Genomic DNA, 20,427 nt, shown 5'->3' on the forward strand with positions numbered 1-20,427 from the left:
GAAGTCATGTGACCGTGTGTGTAGTTCCTTTATAGCCCAACATTAGCCTCCTTAGCTTAGCGGTGGTGACGTGAAGTCATGTGACCGTGCTGTAGGTTCCTCTATAGCCCCAACATTAGCCTCCTTTAGCTTAGCGGTGTGACGTGAAGTCATGTGACCGTGCTGTAGTTCCTTTATCGCCAAACATTAGCCTACTTTAGCTTAGCGGTGGTGACGTGAAGTCATGTGACCGTGCTGTAGTTCCTTTATAGCCCAACATTAGCCTCCTTTAGCTTAGCGGTGGTGACGTGAAGTCATGTGACCGTGCTGTAGTTCCTTTATAGCCAACATTAGCCTCCTTTAGCTTAGCGGTAGGTGACGTGAAAGTCATGTGACCGTGCTGTAGTTCCTTTATAGCCCAACATTAGCCTCCCTTTAGCTTAGTGGTGGGTGACGTGAAGTCATGTGACCGTTGCTTGTAGTTCCTTTATAGCCCAACATTAGCCTCCTTTAGCTTAGCGGTGGTGACGTGAAGTCATGTGACCGTGCTGTAGTTCCTTTATAGCCCAACATTAGCCTCCTTTAGCTTAGCGGTGGTGACGTGAAGTCATGTGACCGTGCTGTAGTTCCTTTCCATATAATAACTTTTGTCTTTTAACAAACTCATCCCCCCCTCACCCTGTCTCTCCTCCATTTGTCCATGAGGTCATCCTTCTGTTACCTCTAATCCTGCGAGGTTCATCTTTCTGCCTCCGCTTAATCCCACACACACACACACACACACACACACACACACACACACACACACACACACACACACACACACACCAAGCTATACAATTGCACACACACAGACTCACAGTTATTCTTGTATTGTATACTCAATTCTCACAGCATGCACGCACACATATTCCTTTAGACAACACACACACACACCAACCCCCCCCCACACACACACACAGTGCCCCCTCCCTCCTCTCCGTATAAAACTTCCTCTGTCAGTACATTATCCATTCTGTCTGTCTCTCTTGTGTCTGTGGTGACAGAACACCTTCATATACAGGTAAGTGTGTGTGTCCATGTGTCTGATGGTCTGTCTGTCCTTTAAAATCATCTTCTCTAGGTCTTGTCTTGCTGTCATCATATCATACAGAAGTGAACCCTTGTTTTGTAGTATTGTCACTAAAACGTTTTCCAATCAACAAAATACATTTATCCAGTGATTCAGTCATTCGAGGATTCGTACTAGGTTTTATTTCTCATTGAATAGTTTGTTGCTGTTTCTGGGTTATACAGTATTATGTCTGAGCATCCTTGAATGCACCACGGTAGAAGAACGTATAACTAAAACCCATATTTATAACGAAATAACAACAATTAATTACAGAAGCTAATTTCATACTGCCTTAATTGCTACCTTGACATAATCAAATAGTGGTATATTTATATTAAATACTGAAGAAATAAACGGTATAACTTTGTTGCTGTGTTTATCTGACTACATTTATCCGATAGCTTGAGTTACTTTATGATTAAAAGGTTGATGTAATAATCACAAGAGTTTAAAAATACAAGAGGTTTTGTGATAAAAAAATATCGCCAAAAGTCAATACAACAACAGCTGATTGAGAGATCGAAAGGGAATTAATGTGTGTGTGTGTGTGTGTGTGTGTGTGTGTGTGTGTGTGTGTGTGTGTGTGTGTGTGTGTGTGTGTGTGTGTGTGTGTGTGTGTGTGTGTGTGTGTGTGTGTGTGTGTGTGTGTGTGTGTGTGTGTGTGTGTGTGTGTGTGTGTGTGTGTGTGTGTGTGTGTGTGTGTGTAACCTACCATCCTTTACATAGTTTGTTTGCATCTATTGTCCCTGCAAACCTCAGATGCTAACAGCTAGCTAACTCTATTTACATAGCAATGTCTATCTGTTATTGTAAAGTTCCCTCTTTTTCATTTAGTGTTATTCAAAATGATACATCATATTATAAACATCCTGCCACGCATTCAATAAAATACCATGTCACTTATGAATCAGTTTCTATGTCAAGAAACAAAGGGGCTAATTTCACTGTTAGCTTAAACGCTAACTCTCAAGCTATAAATACCCATAACACTACAATGGCCTTTAGCTTGAACTCTATTGAGGTTTTGTTACACACCCATTCTTCTTTTGACCGACCACACACACACACACACACACACACACACACACACACACACACACACACACACACACACACACACACACACACACACACACACACACACACACACACACACACACACACACATTGCCCTTGACCAAAATAACCTCTGCTAAGTCGATCCAGTTGGTATTTGAACCCCAGTTAGGCGGTTTGGACACGGTCATCTCTCATTCATCTCCCGTTATTCATCCCTCTCTTCATCCATCATGGATTTATTCATAGGTGTCACCTTCACATAGTTCCTGAGTGAAGCCATCCCTCTGCGTTCAACACACAGTGACAGAGCCTTTGAGCAAAGCACTCAACTCCAAGGGATGTCAATATTGCTCTGCTTTTTGTATAAAATACCGATATAGATAAATAAAAGTTTATAATATAAGTTAATACAACTATTAAAAAGTAGTGCAGTTGGAAGTTGTAACTGTTCAGTTCAGCGTTTGACGGTGTTCAGTTCTCGTATGGCTCTGGGGTAGAAACTGTTTTTCAGTGGGTTTGTCCTTGATTGAATTGACCTGTAGCGTCGACCGGAGGGCAGAAGAACAAACAGGAAGTGTCCAGGGTGTGAAGAGTCTGCAATTATTTTGCCTGCTCTGTTGAGGCAACGTTGGCTGAAGAGTTCCTCCAGAGAAGGCAGTGAGCAGCCGATGACTCTCCTGTATAGTTCCTGCTTTTTAATGCCGCTTTAATTATATTTCGAGATGTTTAATTTCTAGTATTGTTTACTTCTACTCTTTAATTTCGATGTATGCCTTGTTTTGTTGTTTTTTATGCTACTGCCAATTAAGATATCATTATCTTATCTTATTAAAAATAGTCCACTTTTTAACATTTTCATTTAGCTTCAGTTAGCTTCATTTGCTGTTCATTCTGCATCATAGGCTAAAGTTAAAAGCTAAAAAGTTTGACTTATTGCATATAAAATGAACCAGATCTTTCACATCCATTCACAAAATTACTCTCACATGACTTTTAAGACATAATGATTTAAATAAAAGCTTTTAAGTGTCTGTTCTGTGACAAGTTGTACCTACATATCAGTTAATATGGGGTTTGGGTTAGCTTAGCAACAACTGGAAACAGCTATCATAGTTATCTTCACTAAGTCCAGCTATCAGCTCCTCTTATTCACAAATTAACACAATATTTTTCATGTGCAATAACTCGGTGGCAGCAGAAATACGTTGTTAACATTGACAAGAGCAATGTTAGGTTTCAGTATGAGAATATGTGGCGTTAAAGCTACTAAATGCTTCGCTATGTTCACTAGCTTGTTGCTAACTCGCTGGTGAAGTAGAAAGTACAGGTATTTGAGTTCAACATGTAAGAAGTAGAAAGTACAGGTATTTGAGTTCAACATGTAAGTAGTAGAAAGTACAGGTATTTGAGTTCAACATGTAAGAAGTAGAAAAGTACAGGTATTTGGGTTCAACATGTAAGAAGTAGAAAGTACAGGTATTTGAGTTCAACATGTAAGTAGTAGAAAGTACAGGTATTTGAGTTCAACATGTAAGAAGTAGAAAGTACAGGTATTTGAGTTCAACATGTAAGTAGTAGAAAGTACAGGTATTTGAGTTCAACATGTAAGAAGTAGAAAGTACAGGTATTTGAGTTCAACATGTAAGAAGTAGAAAGTACAGGTATTTGAGTTCAACATGTGAGAAGTAGAAAGTACAGGTATTTGGGTTCAACATGTAAGTAGTAGAAAGTACAGGTATTTGAGTTCAACATGTAAGTAGTAGAAAGTACAGGTATTTGAGTTCAACATGTAAGAAGTAGAAAGTACAGGTATTTGGGTTCAACATGTAAGAAGTAGAAAGTACAGGTATTTGAGTTCAACATGTAACAAGTAGAAAGTACAGGTATTTGTGTTCAACATGTAAGAAGTAGAAAGTACGGGTATTTGAGTTCAACATGTAAGAAGTAGAAAGTACAGGTATTTGAGTTCAACATGTAACAAGTAGAAAGTACAGGTATTTGTGTTCAACATGTGAGAAGTAGAAAGTACAGGTATTTGGGTTCAACATGTAAGAAGTAGAAAGTACAGGTATTTGGGTTCAACATGTAAGAAGTAAAAGTCGTAAGAAAAATAAGTATTGGAGTAAAGTACTGATACCAGAAACATGTACTTAAGTACAGTAACGAAGTATTTGTACTCCACTACTTCCCATCTCTGGCAGTAAGAAGATCTGTGGGTTATTTGTTTTTGGAAAGTCACTCTTTCAACACCAGACAATAGGACAAGAGGAGAGGGATGGAGAGAGGGAGGAAACTCAATCTTTCCACGTTTAACACTCTTCACATTCTCACCTGTTGACGCTCCATCAATCTCCAGTTTCCTTCCAGGAAGGTGTCAGCGTGGTTTCAGCCAATAGCAGCTCACAGGGGCCATTCATAGCCAATAGCATGTCAGTATGCATTGTGTCTGTGTGTGTGTCCCTGTTTCCAAAGAGATGTATCACAGCTTTGATTTCACAGAGATGACTCACTGCTGATGTGTTTTTAAGTATCCCTCCATGTAACCAGTGTCTTTATATCCTAGTTAATATTACTGCCAAACATCTATAATGTTGTAGTCAGCGGGGCAATGTTTCTAAGTAGATTTAGTCATGTAGCTGTACTTCTAAGAATTCAGATTTTTCCCCCAAATGTCTGTCTTTTTTTCTCAGGTTTGAGTTTTTCCCCAGAATTCAGACATTTTGTTTTTCCTTGTCTTCTTCCCCCCCCCCCCCCCCCCCCCCCCCCCCCCCTTACTTTGGTGTTCACGGTCACATTTGACTGGTCCTGTTTTAACTGCTATTACATTAACACAAAAACCATTAATCAACACCAGATGTAATTTAACACCCTTTCAAACTGTACATATTGTATCAGACTGCTGGTAGGCCTATACATGAACAACTGCAGTAAATATACAAAGAATAGACACTGAACATGTCTTGGTGTGCCAGGTGTGATCCATGTGGGGGGAGGGGCACATAAGAGCGGGACATGTGTCAAATTGTTTGTGTGTGTGTGTGTGTGTGTGTGTGTGTGTGTGTGTGTGGTGTGTGTGTGTGTGTGTGTGTGTGTGTGTGTGTGTGTGTGTGTGTGTGTGTGTGTGTGTGTTGTATCTGATCCGGATGGTTACTAATTCCTTCTCTTTATGGCGGTCAGACCGGGAACACCATGGAGTTACAAAGTTCACTAAATCACCCACAATGCAATGCAAGTGTTGATCAGCATTGTGTGTTCAAATGTCTCCTGTGAAGGATATCATGAAGCCTGAATGCAATCTAATGTAAAACTAAAAAGTTATGATTGATGAAAGCAGTGAATCGGTCAGATTGACCCGAAGACAACAGGAGGGTAGACGTGTTTCTAAGACTTCAGATTTTTCTCACAATCCTGACTTTTTCCCAGAATGTGCACATTTTTTTCAAAGAAATTCTGACTTTTTTAACCCCGATCTTTCTACGTTTAACCCGCTTCACATTCTCACCTGTTGACGCTCCATCAATCTCCAGTTTCCCTCCAGGAAGGTGTCAGCGTGGTTTCAGCCAATAGCAGCTCACAGGGGCCATTCATAGCCTGCATTGTGTCTGTGTGTGTGTCCCTGTTTCCAAAGAGATTAATCACAGCCACCTTTGTGATGATTCACTGCTGCATTTACAGCACATGGGTTTCTCAGTATTTAAAAAAACACCCGACATGTTTTTAAGTATCTCTAATCCATGTAACCAGTATATTTTTATCCTAGTTAAGGTTTCTGCCAAAGACCTATTGTATTGTAGTCATTGAGGCAATGTTTCTAAGTAGATTTTCCTCAAGCACTTTATAAGGATTCTGAACTTCTGACGTTTGATTTTTTTCACAGAATTTTGCCGTTTATTTTTTTAATTCTGACTTGTTTTCTCAAATTAATTTTTGACTTATATATTTTTTTAATGGCTAAAATTAGACGTTTTTCTAAGAGTTCAGATTTTTCTCACAATCCTGACTTTTTCCCCAAATTTGAATTTTTTTCTTGATTTTTGTATTAATTTCTACGTATTTCTCAGAATTCTGACTTATTCTCCAAACATTCTGAATTTTGTCCAAAAAAACCTGACTTTTCTCCAAAATGTCGGTCTTTTTTTCTCAGGTTTGACTTTTTAATTCTTCTTTTTTACTCAAATTTATATTTTCTCAGAATTCTGACTTTTTTTCCTGAATTCCGACTTTTTTCTCAATTTAGAATTTTTCTCAATTTAGGCATTTTTTATGAATGTATTTTTTATTAAATGTAACTTTTTCTTCACAGAATTTTTTTTTAATTCTGCCTTTTTTACTCAAATTTGTATTTTCTAAGAATTCTGACTTTTTTCTCAATTTAGAATTTTTCTCAATTTTGGAATTCTGACTATTTTCTAAAAAATTGACTTTTTTCTAAGAATTCTGACTTTTTTCACAAAAAATTGACTTTTTTCTAAAAAATCTGACTATTTAAAAAAAATCTGACTTTTTTACTCAAATGTTATTTTCTAAAGATGTCAGACTTTTATCATGGATTTGACTTTTTGCCCAGAATTCTAACTTTTTTCTCAATTGTGTATAATCGTGTCAGTTCTCTCCTGATTGAACTTCTACTGATTGTAGATTGTCCTGATTTGTTTGTCCTCTGCCTCTGTTCTCTGCAGTCATGTCAGACGTCGAAGAAGAGTACGAGTGAGTACAGAAACATCCTTCAGTATTTATAATTTCAGCGTTTGCATTAACCGTGAAGTTAACTAATTAATATGTTTGTCTCTATTTCTTCTCCTCTTCTCTCCAGGGAGCAGGGTGAGTTCAATGTCTCCACATTTAACACTTTAGGTTTCCTAGAAACAACTGATTGTAAATGAATTTCTCTGGGTCTCTTTTCTCCAGAGGCTGAAGAGGAGGTGGAGCCTGAGGAAGTGGAAGAGGAGGATGAAGAGCAGCGGGTGGAGGTAGAGGAGGATGAAGGTAGGTCAGGGAAATACCCAGAATGCAAAGCAGTTGACCTGCATCCACCCTGATTAAACAAAGTGGTTTGTAGTCATCTGCAAATATGGTTTGACCCCAAAGAAATTGCAACAAAATGTTTCTCAATGGATTATTGTAGTATCAGGTGTACTGTGTAATGTCTATGAGTGTTCTATGGATGTACACACATTATGACGGACAACAAGGGTATTCATGATAAGAAAATATGTTTCCTTGTTTGATATATCTGCAGTAAATGATGGGCATCACTAACTCTGACCCTTTACTTCCACTCTATTCTGCTTCCAAAACCTCCAGAGCGACATGAGCACCAAGAACACCACGGTACGTACAGCATGTCCGTCATAACTCAAACTTTTACAAACCATTAATACGAATAACTTAAATCCAATAGAGTGGTGCAAGAATGTATTTATGTGTTGGTCCCTGAAGGCAGCATCTCCCTGGACCAATGGGATTCCTCCATGTGATTTTGGATTATTGCAGAAAAATAATCTCAACGTTTATGATATTTACACGTTTAGTTCAGCAGGATAATCTCCACACATTAACACTACTTTAGGATTTCTGAAGAAGCTAATGCTAAGCTAGGGGTGGCTAATGTTGGGCTATAAAGGAACTACAGCACGGTCACATGACTTCACGTCACCACTGCTAAGCTAAAGGAGGCTAATGTTGGGCTATAAAGGAACTACAGCACGGTCACATGACTTCACGTCACCACCGCTAAGCTAAAGGTGGCTAATATTGGGCTATAAAGGAACTACAGCACGGTCACATGACTTCACGTCACCACCGCTAAGCTAAAGGTGGCTAATGTTGGGCTATAAAGGAACTACAGCACGGTCACATGACTTCACGTCGCCACCGCTAAGCTAAAGGAGGCTAATGTTGGGCTATAAAGGAACTACAGCACGGTCACATGACTTCACGTCTCCACCGCTAAGCTAAAGGAGGCTAATGTTGGGCTATAAAGGAACTACAGCGCGGTCACATGACTTCACGTCACCACTGCTAAGCTAAAGGAGGCTAATGTTGGGCTATAAGGAACTACAGCACGGTCACATGACTTCACGTCGCCACCGCTAAGCTAAAGGAGGCTAATGTTTGGGCTATAAAGGAACTACAGCACGGTCACATGACTTCACGTCTCCACCGCTAAGCTAAAGGAGGCTAATGTTGGGCTATAAAGGAACTACAGCGCGGTCACATGACTTCACGTCACCACTGCTAAGCTAAAGGAGGCTAATGTTGGGCTATAAAGGAACTACAACACGGTCACATGACTTCACGTCTCCACCGCTAAGCTAAAGGAGGCTAATGTTGGGCTATAAAGGAATTACAGCGCGGTCACATGACTTCACGTCACCACTGCTAAGCTAAAGGAGGCTAATGTTGGGCTATAAAGGAACTACAAACACGGTCACATGACTTCATGTCTCCACCGCTAAGCTAAAGGAGGCTAATGTTGGGCTATAAAGGAACTACAGCACGGTCACATGACCTCACGTCACCACCGCTAAGCTAAAGGCGGCTAATGTTGGGCTATAAAGGAACTACAGCACGGTCACATGACTTCAAGTCACCACCGCTAAGCTAAAGGCGGCTAATGTTGGGCTATAAAGGAACTACAGCACGGTCACATGACTTCACGTCACCACCGCTAAGCTAAAGGTGGCTAATGTTGGGCTATAAAGGAACTACAGCACGGTCACATGACTTCACGTCACCACTGCTAAGCTAAAGGAGGCTAATGTTGGGCTATAAAGGAACTACAACACGGTCACATGACTTCACGTCTCCACCGCTAAGCTAAAGGCGGCTAATGTTGAGCTATAAAGGAACTACAGCACGGTCACATGACTTCACGTCACCACTGCTAAGCTAAAGGAGGCTAATGTTGGGCTATAAAGGAACTACAGCACGGTCACATGACTTCACGTCTCCACCGCTAAGCTAAAGGCGGCTAATGTTGGGCTATAAAGGAACTACAGCACGGTCACATGACTTCACTTCACCACCGCTAAGCTAAAGGTGGCTAATGTTGGGCTATAAAGGAACTACAGCACGGTCACATGACTTCACGTCACCACCGCTAAGCTAAAGGTGGCTAATGTTGGGCTATAAAGGAACTACAGCACGGTCACATGACTTCACGTCGCCACCGCTAAGCTAAAGGAGGCTAATGTTGGGCTATAAAGGAACTACAGCACGGTCACATGACTTCACGTCACCACTGCTAAGCTAAAGGAGGCTAATGTTGGGCTATAAAGGAACTACAGCACGGTCACATGACTTCACGTCACCACCGCTAAGCTAAAGGTGGCTAATATTGGGCTATAAAGGAACTACAGCACGGTCACATGACTTCACGTCACCACCGCTAAGCTAAAGGTGGCTAATGTTGGGCTATAAGGAACTACAGCACGGTCACATGACTTCACGTCGCCACCCGCTAAGCTAAAGGAGGCTAATGTTGGGCTATAAAGGAACTACAGCACGGTCACATGACTTCACGTCTCCACCGCTAAGCTAAAGGAGGCTAATGTTGGGCTATAAAGGAACTACAGCGCGGTCACATGACTTCACGTCACCACTGCTAAGCTAAAGGAGGCTAATGTTGGGCTATAAAGGAACTACAGCACGGTCACATGACTTCACGTCGCCACCGCTAAGCTAAAGGAGGCTAATGTTGGGCTATAAAGGAACTACAGCACGGTCACATGACTTCACGTCTCCACCGCTAAGCTAAAGGAGGCTAATGTTGGGCTATAAAGGAACTACAGCGCGGTCACATGACTTCACGTCACCACTGCTAAGCTAAAGGAGGCTAATGTTGGGCTATAAAGGAACTACAACACGGTCACATGACTTCACGTCTCCACCGCTAAGCTAAAGGAGGCTAATGTTGGGCTATAAAGGAATTACAGCGCGGTCACATGACTTCACGTCACCACTGCTAAGCTAAAGGAGGCTAATGTTGGGCTATAAAGGAACTACAACACGGTCACATGACTTCATGTCTCCACCGCTAAGCTAAAGGAGGCTAATGTTGGGCTATAAAGGAACTACAGCACGGTCACATGACCTCACGTCACCACCGCTAAGCTAAAGGCGGCTAATGTTGGGCTATAAAGGAACTACAGCACGGTCACATGACTTCAAGTCACCACCGCTAAGCTAAAGGCGGCTAATGTTGGGCTATAAAGGAACTACAGCACGGTCACATGACTTCACGTCACCACCGCTAAGCTAAAGGTGGCTAATGTTGGGCTATAAAGGAACTACAGCACGGTCACATGACTTCACGTCACCACTGCTAAGCTAAAGGAGGCTAATGTTGGGCTATAAAGGAACTACAACACGGTCACATGACTTCACGTCTCCACCGCTAAGCTAAAGGCGGCTAATGTTGAGCTATAAAGGAACTACAGCACGGTCACATGACTTCACGTCACCACTGCTAAGCTAAAGGAGGCTAATGTTGGGCTATAAAGGAACTACAGCACGGTCACATGACTTCACGTCTCCACCGCTAAGCTAAAGGCGGCTAATGTTGGGCTATAAAGGAACTACAGCACGGTCACATGACTTCACTTCACCACCGCTAAGCTAAAGGTGGCTAATGTTGGGCTATAAAGGAACTACAGCACGGTCACATGACTTCACTTCACCACCGCTAAGCTAAAGGTGGCTAATGTTGGGCTACAGTTAGGCGCCAACAATATTAACGTTTATCACAATAATTTCCGGGAAAATGTATCGTCCAACAAAATTAATTATCGTGACAGGCTAAGTATAAAGGAACCAAAAACACATTCAGAAAACCATTGACCTCCAGACCAGGGGACAAGTGCTAAAATGCTGAGTCATGCCAGGGTTTTAGGACTCATTCCTGCACCTCTCTGTGGGGGTTTATAGTGCCTGCAGATTGTGTGCCTCTCAATGCATGATGGGAAATCATGGTTTTAAAGTAATAGTTAAATATTTGGGGAATATTACCTCTTGATCCCCGGGATGTGGATTTCCTCCTTCCTCTCCTGGACCTTTATAATTTCTCACTTCTGCATTTCAATCTCCTCTTCACTCTAAGAGCATCTTTCCTCATTTCCATCCCGCATTTCCTTCCGATGCAACCTTCCTCATCCTACTCTTTTACTCTCTTGCTCCCTCTCGTCCGTCCTACTTCTCCCATTCCCTTGCTCTATACTTTCCACCCATCGTAAATGACTCATTTCCTGCTCCATTTGTATGTAATTATCCATTGTTCATTCTGTCTTCATGTCGTTGGTCCGTCAGATCAAGAAGTCCAGGAGGAAGGTGAGAAATGTTAGACATGGTTTCCCAGATTGGTGGTTAACATTACCATGGATAGAAGTTAAGTGAAACCCTGAATTGAAAGATAACGGCTTAATTGCCTTTTATTTTGTAGTCCTTTGCTTGCTGTTCCTTTAGTAACACTAATTAATCGTCATTAAACGTTATTTGTGTCTTTTTCTCTCTTTTATCAACAGAGGAAGAGCGCCCAAAACCAAAGTATGTTTATATGGTGTATCCTTTGGTTGCATTGGTTATTCCCTCTACGCAAAGACATTAAGCATTATAGGACCAACAGTGATTTCTTTCTTTTCAGTTCGGAGATTAAAGTCAGACTTCTGAGATCCGAATTTTTTTTAACTTTTTCTCAGAATTCTGACTTTGTCCTCAGAGATAAAAAAACTCAAATTTGAGAAAAACATTAAAATGTGTGAATAGTCAGAATTCGGAGAAATTAGGAGAAAAAAATTAAATTTGTGAAAAAAGTCGAATTTAAGAAAAGTCAGAATTCTGAGAAATTAGTGAAATTTGAGAAAAAAAACTACATTTGTAAAAAGTCAAATCTTAAAATAAATCAGAATTCTGAAAAAAAGTCAGACATTTGAGGAAAATATGCTCAATTTGAGAAACATTTTTAGTTTTTAGTCAGAAATCTGAGAAAAAGTCACAAATTAGAAAAAAGTCAGAATTCTTATAGAAGTCAGACATTTTAGGAAAAAACTCAAATTTAAGAAAAAAGTCAGATATTTCTGCAAAAAGTCCGAAATCTGAGAGAAAAAGTAAAAAATGAGAGTAAGTAAAAAACATGTTTTTTATTTTCCTTTCTCTGAACAAAAATATTCTCTTTGGTCAGATCTCAAAAGAAAATTCACACGTGGCCCTCATTCTCTTCCTCAAAAGTCCCATTGATTTGATGATGTACTTCTCGTAAACCTTGTTCTTCCTGCTCTTCTTCAGACCTTTGGTTCCCCAACTCGCCCCTCCAAAGATCCCTGAGGGCGACCGGGTGGATTTTGATGTAAGTCGTGCCTTTAATCAGATTTTATCCAGATACCTGACCATAAAACTATAAATACTGAATCCAAAACAACGCATCTGTGGTAAAATAATGATATTCAGTTTTGTCATACCTAATGAGATGCCAATATAGAAACATAATCTCTCTCTCTTTGCAGGACATCCACAGAAAGCGTATGGAGAAAGATTTACTGGAGCTTCACACTCTGATCGACGTCCACTTTGACCAGAGGAAGAAAGACGAGGAGGAACTGATCAGCCTGAAGGACCGAATCGTAAGCTCCCCTTTCACACCTTCAACAAGGACCAACACAGTCTCACGGCATTTCGTGTTATAGTCACGAATTTAATCTATTGATTCGTGTTCACCAACACGATTTCGCCATTTTTTTTCGAGTCACACAGAACGATTTTAAAAGCAATGTAAATAATAACAAATTAGAAGGAAAAAAAGATTTAAGAAATACAGGTTTCAGTATTCTGAGGCTCTGAGCCAATTATTCTCCTCGCGGACGGCAAAAAAACTCCAACATTATACAATTTTAAATAAAAGGGTTAGGCTTAGGGTAAGATATTGAGTAAGAACATGTTTTTATGAACCCCACAGCTTCCAAGACCCGACCGGACCAAAAGACGTGGTGCAGGCACGGAAAACACTACCAATAGAAATACATTGCTTTTGAAATCGTTCTGTGTGACACGAAGAAAATGCGAAAATCGTGTAGATTAAATAAATGTTGTGACTATAACACGAAATGCCGTGAGACTGGGTTAACATACATATTAAGAGAGGAAACAGACCTTAAACTTCTTTGCTTCCCATCAGGAGAATCGTCGGTCGGAGAGAGCTGAGATCCAGAGGGTCCGAACGGAGAGGGAGAAGGACCGACAGAACAGGATCGCGGTAAAACACACACTCATACACACACACACACACACACACACACACACACACACACACACACACACACACACACACACACACACACACACACACACACACACACAGTTATGTAACTTCACTGGGCTGGAGTAAAGCTCAAAGTGTTGAGCTAGCTTCTAAAAGTATGTAAAACCAGTTTAAAATATAAATCATGGAGAAAGCTACTCTGCAGGAAAAAAAAGATCTGCAGGAATGACTTCCCCTGGTCTGGAGGTCAATGGTTTTCTGAATGTGTTTTGGTTCCTTTATAGCCCAACATTAGTCTCCTTTAGCTTAGCGGTGGTGACGTGAAGTCATGTGACCGTGCTGTAGTTCCTTTATAGCCCAACATTAGCCTCCTTTAGCTTAGCGGTGGTGACGTGAAGTCATGTGACCGTGCTGTAGTTCCTTTATAGCCCAACATTAGCCTCCTTTAGCTTAGCGGTGGTGACGTGAAGTCATGTGACCGTGCTGTAGTTCCTTTATAGCCCAACATTAGCCTCCTTTAGCTTAGCGGTGGTGACGTGAAGTCATGTGACCGTGCTGTAGTTCCTTTATAGCCCAACATTAGCCTCCTTTAGCTTAGCGGTGGTGACGTGAAGTCTTGTGACCGTGCTGTAGTTCCTTTATAGCCCAACATTAGCCTCCTTTAGCTTAGCGGTGGTGACGTGAAGTCATGTGACCGTGCTGTAGTTCCTTTATAGCCCAACATTAGCCTCCTTTAGCTTAGCGGAGGTGACGTGAAGTCATGTGACCGTGCTGTAGTTCCTTTATAGCCCAACATTAGCCGTCTTTAGCTTAGCGGTGGTGACGTGAAGTCATGTGACCGTGCTGTAGTTCCTTTATAGCCCAACATTAGCCACCTTTAGCTTAGCGGTGGTGACGTGAAGTCATGTGACCGTGCTGTAGTTCCTTTATAGCCCAACATTAGCCACCTTTAGCTTAGCGGTGGTGACGTGAAGTCATGTGACCGTGCTGTAGTTCCTTTATAGCCCAACATTAGCCACCTTTAGCTTAGCGGTGGTGACGTGAAGTCATGTGACCGTGCTGTAGTTCCTTTATAGCCCAACATTAGCCTCCTTTAGCTTAGCGGAGGTGACGTGAAGTCATGTGACCGTGCTGTAGTTCCTTTATAGCCCAACATTAGCCGTCTTTAGCTTAGCGGTGGTGACGTGAAGTCATGTGACCGTGCTGTAGTTCCTTTATAGCCCAACATTAGCCACCTTTAGCTTAGCGGTGGTGACGTGAAGTCATGTGACCGTGCTGTAGTTCCTTTATAGCCCAACATTAGCCACCTTTAGCTTAGCGGTGGTGACGTGAAGTCATGTGACCGTGCTGTAGTTCCTTTATAGCCCAACATTAGCCACCTTTAGCTTAGCGGTGGTGACGTGAAGTCATGTGACCGTGCTGTAGTTCCTTTATAGCGCAACATTAGCCGCCTTTAGCTTAGCGTATGCTTTTCTTCATCACTTCTCTGGGTCTTCATCAGGAGGAACGTCACAGAAAAGAGGAAGACGATGCCAAGAAGAAGGCAGTTGATGATCTCAAGAAGAAGAAAGTGCTCTCTGGCATGGGAAACTTTGGAGGCTTCCTGGCAAAGGTCTGTTGCTGTTCTCAGTATTATATCATAATATAACAATGATGATGAAGATGAAGAAATGAAAATACTGATGGTGACTGTGTGTTTTGAGCCAGGCAGAGACGAGGAAGGGGAAGCGTCTGACGGGTCTAGAGATCAAGAAGAAGACTCTGGGCGAGAGACGAAAGATGCTAAATGTTGACACCATGAGGGAGGACGCACTCAAGTGAGTCGTCTTTTATTTATCATCTGATAAAACAGCAGAGGCGAACCGTCAGGGCCTTCAAGGTATTGAGAGAATACCCTGGAACACTCAGATAAAACAAACAAAAAATCGATTTAATTATATAAATAAAATGTATATAAAATGAATAAATGAGAATGGTATCTGTGTTGTTGATCTGTAATATCACAGTGTTACGTTGATGTGTTTGTCCTTCTCGGACCATGCTCTACGCATTTCAGTGGGTTTGTGTTAGAAAAGAAAGCAACCAATCAGATCTTGTTCTGGGTCTCTGGGTAGAATATCCTTCACCAAGGTATTCTACATCCTTGATCGAAGGCCCTGGCCGTTGCACTGAATGAGAGCGTACGTTTGGACTGACCGTTTGATCAACCAATCAGATTGATTTGTAGCCAATGGGCGTGTTCTTTCAGAGTTCCCCTCGGTTCCAGGTGCTCTAGAAGCCCCGCTAGTGAACTGGCTCGAGACAGAGGATCTAGAATGAATGCGACGAAGCAATTCATGCCGTTTTATTGTTTTTAACGTTGAAATGACAAGTGCAACAGGTGAGGATGAAGTTGTTGCCGAATTGTTGTGAGTTCCCTTTTCAAGACGACAATTCAGTGAAAAGACGGACATTATAATGCCGCGAAGGGGGGGGGGGGGTTTACAGAAGGTCCAGTTGTGATAGACACAGTGACATAAAGACCCCTTCATTCTTATCTTGTTCACTTCCATTAGTTTAATCACTAATATAAGTACAATCATAAGATGTTCAGGTGTATATCAGTATGTAGTGTCTCTACTTTAAAGAGTCCTCTCCTGCTGATGTTCAGGTATATATCAGTATGTAGTGTCTCTACTTTAAAGAGTCCTCTCCTGCTGATGTTCAGGTGTATATCAGTATGTAGTGTCTCTACTTTAAAGAGTCCTCTCCTGCTGATGTTCAGGTGTATATCAGTATGTAGCGGCTCTACTTTAAAGAGTCCTCTCCTGCTGCTGTTCAGGTGCATATCAGTATGTAGCGTCTCTACTTTAAAGAGTTCTCTCCTGCTGATGTTCAGGTGTATATCAGTATGTAGTGTCTCTACTTTAAAGAGTCCTCTCCTGCTGATGTTCAGGTGCATATCAGTATGTAGCGTCTCTACTTTAAAGAGTCCTCTCCTGCTGATGTTCAGGTGCATATCAGTATGTAGCGTCTCTACTTTAAAGAGTTCTCTCCTGCTGATGTTCAGGTGTATATCAGTATGTAGCGCCTCTACTTTAAAGAGTCCTCTCCTGCTGATGTTCAGGTGCATATCAGTATGTAGCGTCTCTACTTTAAAGAGTCCTCTCCTGCTGATGTTCAGGTGTATATCAGTATGTAGTGTCTCTACTTTAAAGAGTCCTCTCCTGCTGATGTTCAGGTGTATATCAGTAGTGTCTCTACTTTAAAGAGTCCTCTCCTAATGATGTTCAGGTGTATATCAGTATGTACTGTCTCTACTTTAAAGAGTCCTCTCCTGCTGATGTTCAGGTGTATATCAGTATGTAGCGTCTCTACTTTAAAGAGTCCTCTCCTGCTGATGTTCAGGTGTATATCAGTATGTAGTGTCTCTACTTTAAAGAGTCCTCTCCTGCTGATGTTCAGGTGTATATCAGTATGTAGTATCTCTACTTTAAAGAGTCCTCTCCTGCTGATGTTCAGGTGTATATCAGTATGTAGTGTCTCTACTTTAAAGAGTCCTCTCCTGCTGATGTTCAGGTGCATATCAGTATGTAGCGTCTCTACTTTAAAGAGTCCTCTCCTGCTGATGTTCAGGTGTATATCAGTATGTACGGTCTCTACTTTAAGAGTCCTCTCCTGCTGATGTTCAGGTGTATATCAGTATGTAGCGTCTCTACTTTAAAGAGTCCTCTCCTGCTGATGTTCAGGTGTATATCAGTATGTAGCGTCTCTACTTTAAAGAGTCCTCTCCTGCTGATGTTCAGGTGTATATCAGTATGTAGTGTCTCTACTTTAAAGAGTCCTCTCCTGCTGAGGTTCAGGTGTATATCAGTGTGTAGTGTCTCTACTTTAAAGAGTCCTCTCCTGCTGATGTTCAGGTGCATATCAGTATGTAGTGTCTCTACTTTAAAGAGTCCTCTCCTGCTGATGTTCAGGTGTATATCAGTATGTAGTGTCCTCTACTTTAAAGAGTCCTCTCCTGCTGATGTTCAGGTGTATATCAGTATGTAGTGTCTCTACTTTAAAGAGTCCTCTCCTGCTGATGTTCAGGTGTATATCAGTATGTAGTGTCTCTACTTTAAAGAGTCCTCTCCTGCTGATGTTCAGGTGTATATCAGTATGTAGTGTCTCTACTTTAAAGAGTCCTCTCCTGCTGATGTTCAGGTGTATATCAGTATGTAGTGTCTCTACTTTAAAGAGTCCTCTCCTGCTGATGTTCAGGTGTATATCAGTATGTAGTGTCTCTACTTTAAAGAGTCCTCTCCTGCTGATGTTCAGGTGTATATCATAGGGTGACCAGACGTCCCCGTTTTCCAGAGACAGTCCCCGTTTGTATTGGCCTGTCCCCGGTTGAAATGTCCCCGTTTTTTAATATACGTTAAAAACACATAGCAAGGTGAAACAAAACGTTTCATGTCAGGAAACACTGGGTAACAGACTGCGGTCAGGCCAGCCCCCACTTCGGAAAACACACTCAAGCCAGCCCGCACGTTGTATTGCGGTGCGCGAATATCTCATGCATGTAGAGGCCTGTAAAAACTGCCTTCAAAATAAAAGTGTTTACTCTGTCAATAACAAACATACCTAAAAAACACACCAAACATATTCATATATACTGGAGCTTAAATTATATATATAATATCTATCTAATTATCTATATAATGTGATCAATAATAATTTAAAACAAAGTATGTATAACTACCACATTATAACTGAGTGAATGTAAAATGTAAGGATACAGTTATGAAGACATATCTGATATTTCCACTGGGTGACTAATTTCAATTGATGTTGACACCATCTCACAACACTCCTAAAATAACATTACTTTCTGAAGCACAATTTAAAATGTATGCTGTTTAAAATCTCAAATTAGATCTATTGTCCATCTATATTCTGATTATTATTTAATGGAAACCGTCCATAATCAAAGAGTCACTCAAAGTCAATCAAATACTTATTTCACTTCAATAAAATACTTATTTCACTTCCTTCTGTTTTTGTACAAGAATAAATAAAAAACTGTCAAATTATCAAAGACTCATTTCACTCCAGGGTGATAGCAGGAGAGCCCATCCAGTCACTCAGAGAGAATCTGGACAATCTGATGTAGAGTTTCAAAATAAAAGACCTTTGAAGTCTCATATATGAGCTATCGTCCTTCTGTTTGAATCCAACAGTTCAAATGTTCGAATTACATTGAACCAGAATTGTCCCCCTTTTTTCTTTAACAGTGCAGAATTGGATGTTAATGAGATATTGACCGCAAAACTCAAAATGTCCCCGGTTTTAATTTTGAAAATCTGGTCACCTTAGTATATCAGTATGTAGATTTTAGTCTCTGCAGACCATTTACATGCACTAAAACCTACAGAACACACTACAGGAGAGGGACGATCACAGAAAGCACTGTAGGGCTTCTCTTTGAAACCAAATAACACATATTGTCTACATTTGTCTCTGTGTTTTTTAGGCATGAAGCTCAGGAGATGTGGAACAGCATCTACCAGCTGGAGTCTGAGAAGTTCGACCACACGGAGTACATGAAGCACCAGAAATACGAGGTACTACTGGGATTAAAAGCACACATTTTAAACATTAGGGTGCCTCCCTGTCACCTCTCACTTCCTGTTGTGCTTCTCCCTGCAGATCATCGTGCTGCTGAACAGAATCCAACACGCTCAGAAGTTGTGAGTTTAAAAACTGCTGTTCTTCTCTTCCTATAAAGGAAATCGTGTCCTCTGTCTTATTACTTGGTACCTCATCTCTTTTGGTTTCAGGAGGAATATATCCCTAGATCAATATTTTCTTTACGAGTCTGGCGCTTCTTGTGAGTTTCGGGGAAGCGTCCAAACATATTCACGCCTGTGCGCAATTAAAAAAACAAAAACCAATCTGACAATAACTCTCTGGGAATCTCCCTCCACCAGCTTCACCCATAAGTTCATACCTTTCTCTGTTGATTGACATCTGACACAGCTAATGGTGATCGCCCTCTCTTGTTTTCTAACACCTTTGGATAAAAGCCTTGTTTTAGACGGGCGACTGTCAATCCAATGCGGGACATCGGCTACATGTGACAGTGACGGTTAAAGGTTAGATACCTAAGCAACATGCTCCTCCTCCTCGTTATAACCCTCCTTGTGTTTCTGTCCTGCAGTAAGAAGATCCTCGGCAAAGGGAAGGTGGCCGGTCGCTGGAAGTAAAGGAGGCGAAGAGGAGAAATGGGATTGATCCCAAAGGCTGTGGCAGTGAAGGCGTCTCAGTGTGTGACAGATTTTGAATGCTGATAAGATGTATTGATAATAAAACGACATGCACTCACTGCAGCTGACTCTGGTCTGTTTTCATCTGCCTTTAGGAGGCCCCAAATCACTTTGTGTGGTTTTCCCTCTCCTGTGTTCTGTAGGTTTTAGTGCATGTAAATGGCTAAAGGCTAAAATCCCTGTGTTCCCTTCAGAGTTTCTCTCACACACACTCCCGCCTGAAAAGCCTCCATTGGACTCCTTTGTTTACTTCTGTACAGTGACATCACTATGTAACACTCGCGCTCCTATTGGCTAGCGCTCCAACACATCGTAGGTGAGAGGCTAAGGGGCGGGACATCTCTAAGCCAATCAGAGCAGACTTGGCTGAGATTATTAACTAATACAAAATATAAATCAACGCATACCTATTAATACAGGTTCAATTATTAAAATAAACTCCACCCTTACTAAGTGCCACATTTAATGATGAACACATAATAAATATAATACAATAATTTAATATGATTCTGAAATTAGCCGTAATACACAATTGCTCTCTTTTTTTTATGCCAATACTTTAACTTGAATAGGAATTTGAACGCTGTAGTTTAGATACCTTAACTTTACTCACTGTAAATAGTTCATACTGTGTGTTTAGAGTTTTATGCAAAAGTGTTATTTCATCCGTTTCTTCTTCTGTGGTAATTATCTTCACTGTGTATTCCCCCCCCCCCCCCCCCCCCCGCTTAATATTC

The 20,427-nt window shown here is 41.2% G+C and overlaps 1 protein-coding gene across 2 annotated transcripts; it reads left to right on the plus strand.

Annotated features, from left to right (window-relative positions):
• Nucleotides 1-949: 949 nt before the first annotated feature.
• On the plus strand, nt 950-19,739 carry LOC117551891 (troponin T, slow skeletal muscle-like). Of its 2 annotated transcripts, XM_034224974.1 has the most exons (15): nt 950-1,042; nt 6,832-6,859; nt 6,966-6,973; nt 7,061-7,138; nt 7,457-7,483; nt 11,459-11,479; nt 11,674-11,695; nt 12,434-12,494; nt 12,652-12,768; nt 13,320-13,397; nt 14,905-15,015; nt 15,111-15,220; nt 18,898-18,988; nt 19,074-19,114; nt 19,585-19,739. In XM_034224974.1, exons 2-15 carry the CDS (start codon nt 6,834-6,836, stop codon nt 19,628-19,630), a joined length of 837 nt encoding a protein of 278 aa, XP_034080865.1. In that variant the 5' UTR covers nt 950-1,042; nt 6,832-6,833; the 3' UTR covers nt 19,631-19,739. The 2 variants fall into 2 exon arrangements, with proteins under 2 accessions (XP_034080865.1, XP_034080866.1); XM_034224975.1 differs by lacking the exon at nt 11,459-11,479.
• Nucleotides 19,740-20,427: the final 688 nt, after the last annotated feature.

This window comes from Gymnodraco acuticeps, unplaced genomic scaffold, assembly GCF_902827175.1.
Source record: "Gymnodraco acuticeps unplaced genomic scaffold, fGymAcu1.1, whole genome shotgun sequence".
NCBI lineage: Eukaryota > Metazoa > Chordata > Actinopteri > Perciformes > Bathydraconidae > Gymnodraco > Gymnodraco acuticeps.

Coding starts and splice junctions, on each gene's coding strand:
- LOC117551891 (XM_034224974.1), top strand. CDS start 6,834: ATGTCAGACGTCGAAGAAGAGTACGA. Junction 12,495..12,651: donor GCGACCGGGTGGATTTTGAT/GTAAGTCGTGCC, acceptor CTCTCTTTGCAG/GACATCCACAGAAAGCGTAT. Junction 13,398..14,904: donor ACCGACAGAACAGGATCGCG/GTAAAACACACA, acceptor GGTCTTCATCAG/GAGGAACGTCACAGAAAAGA.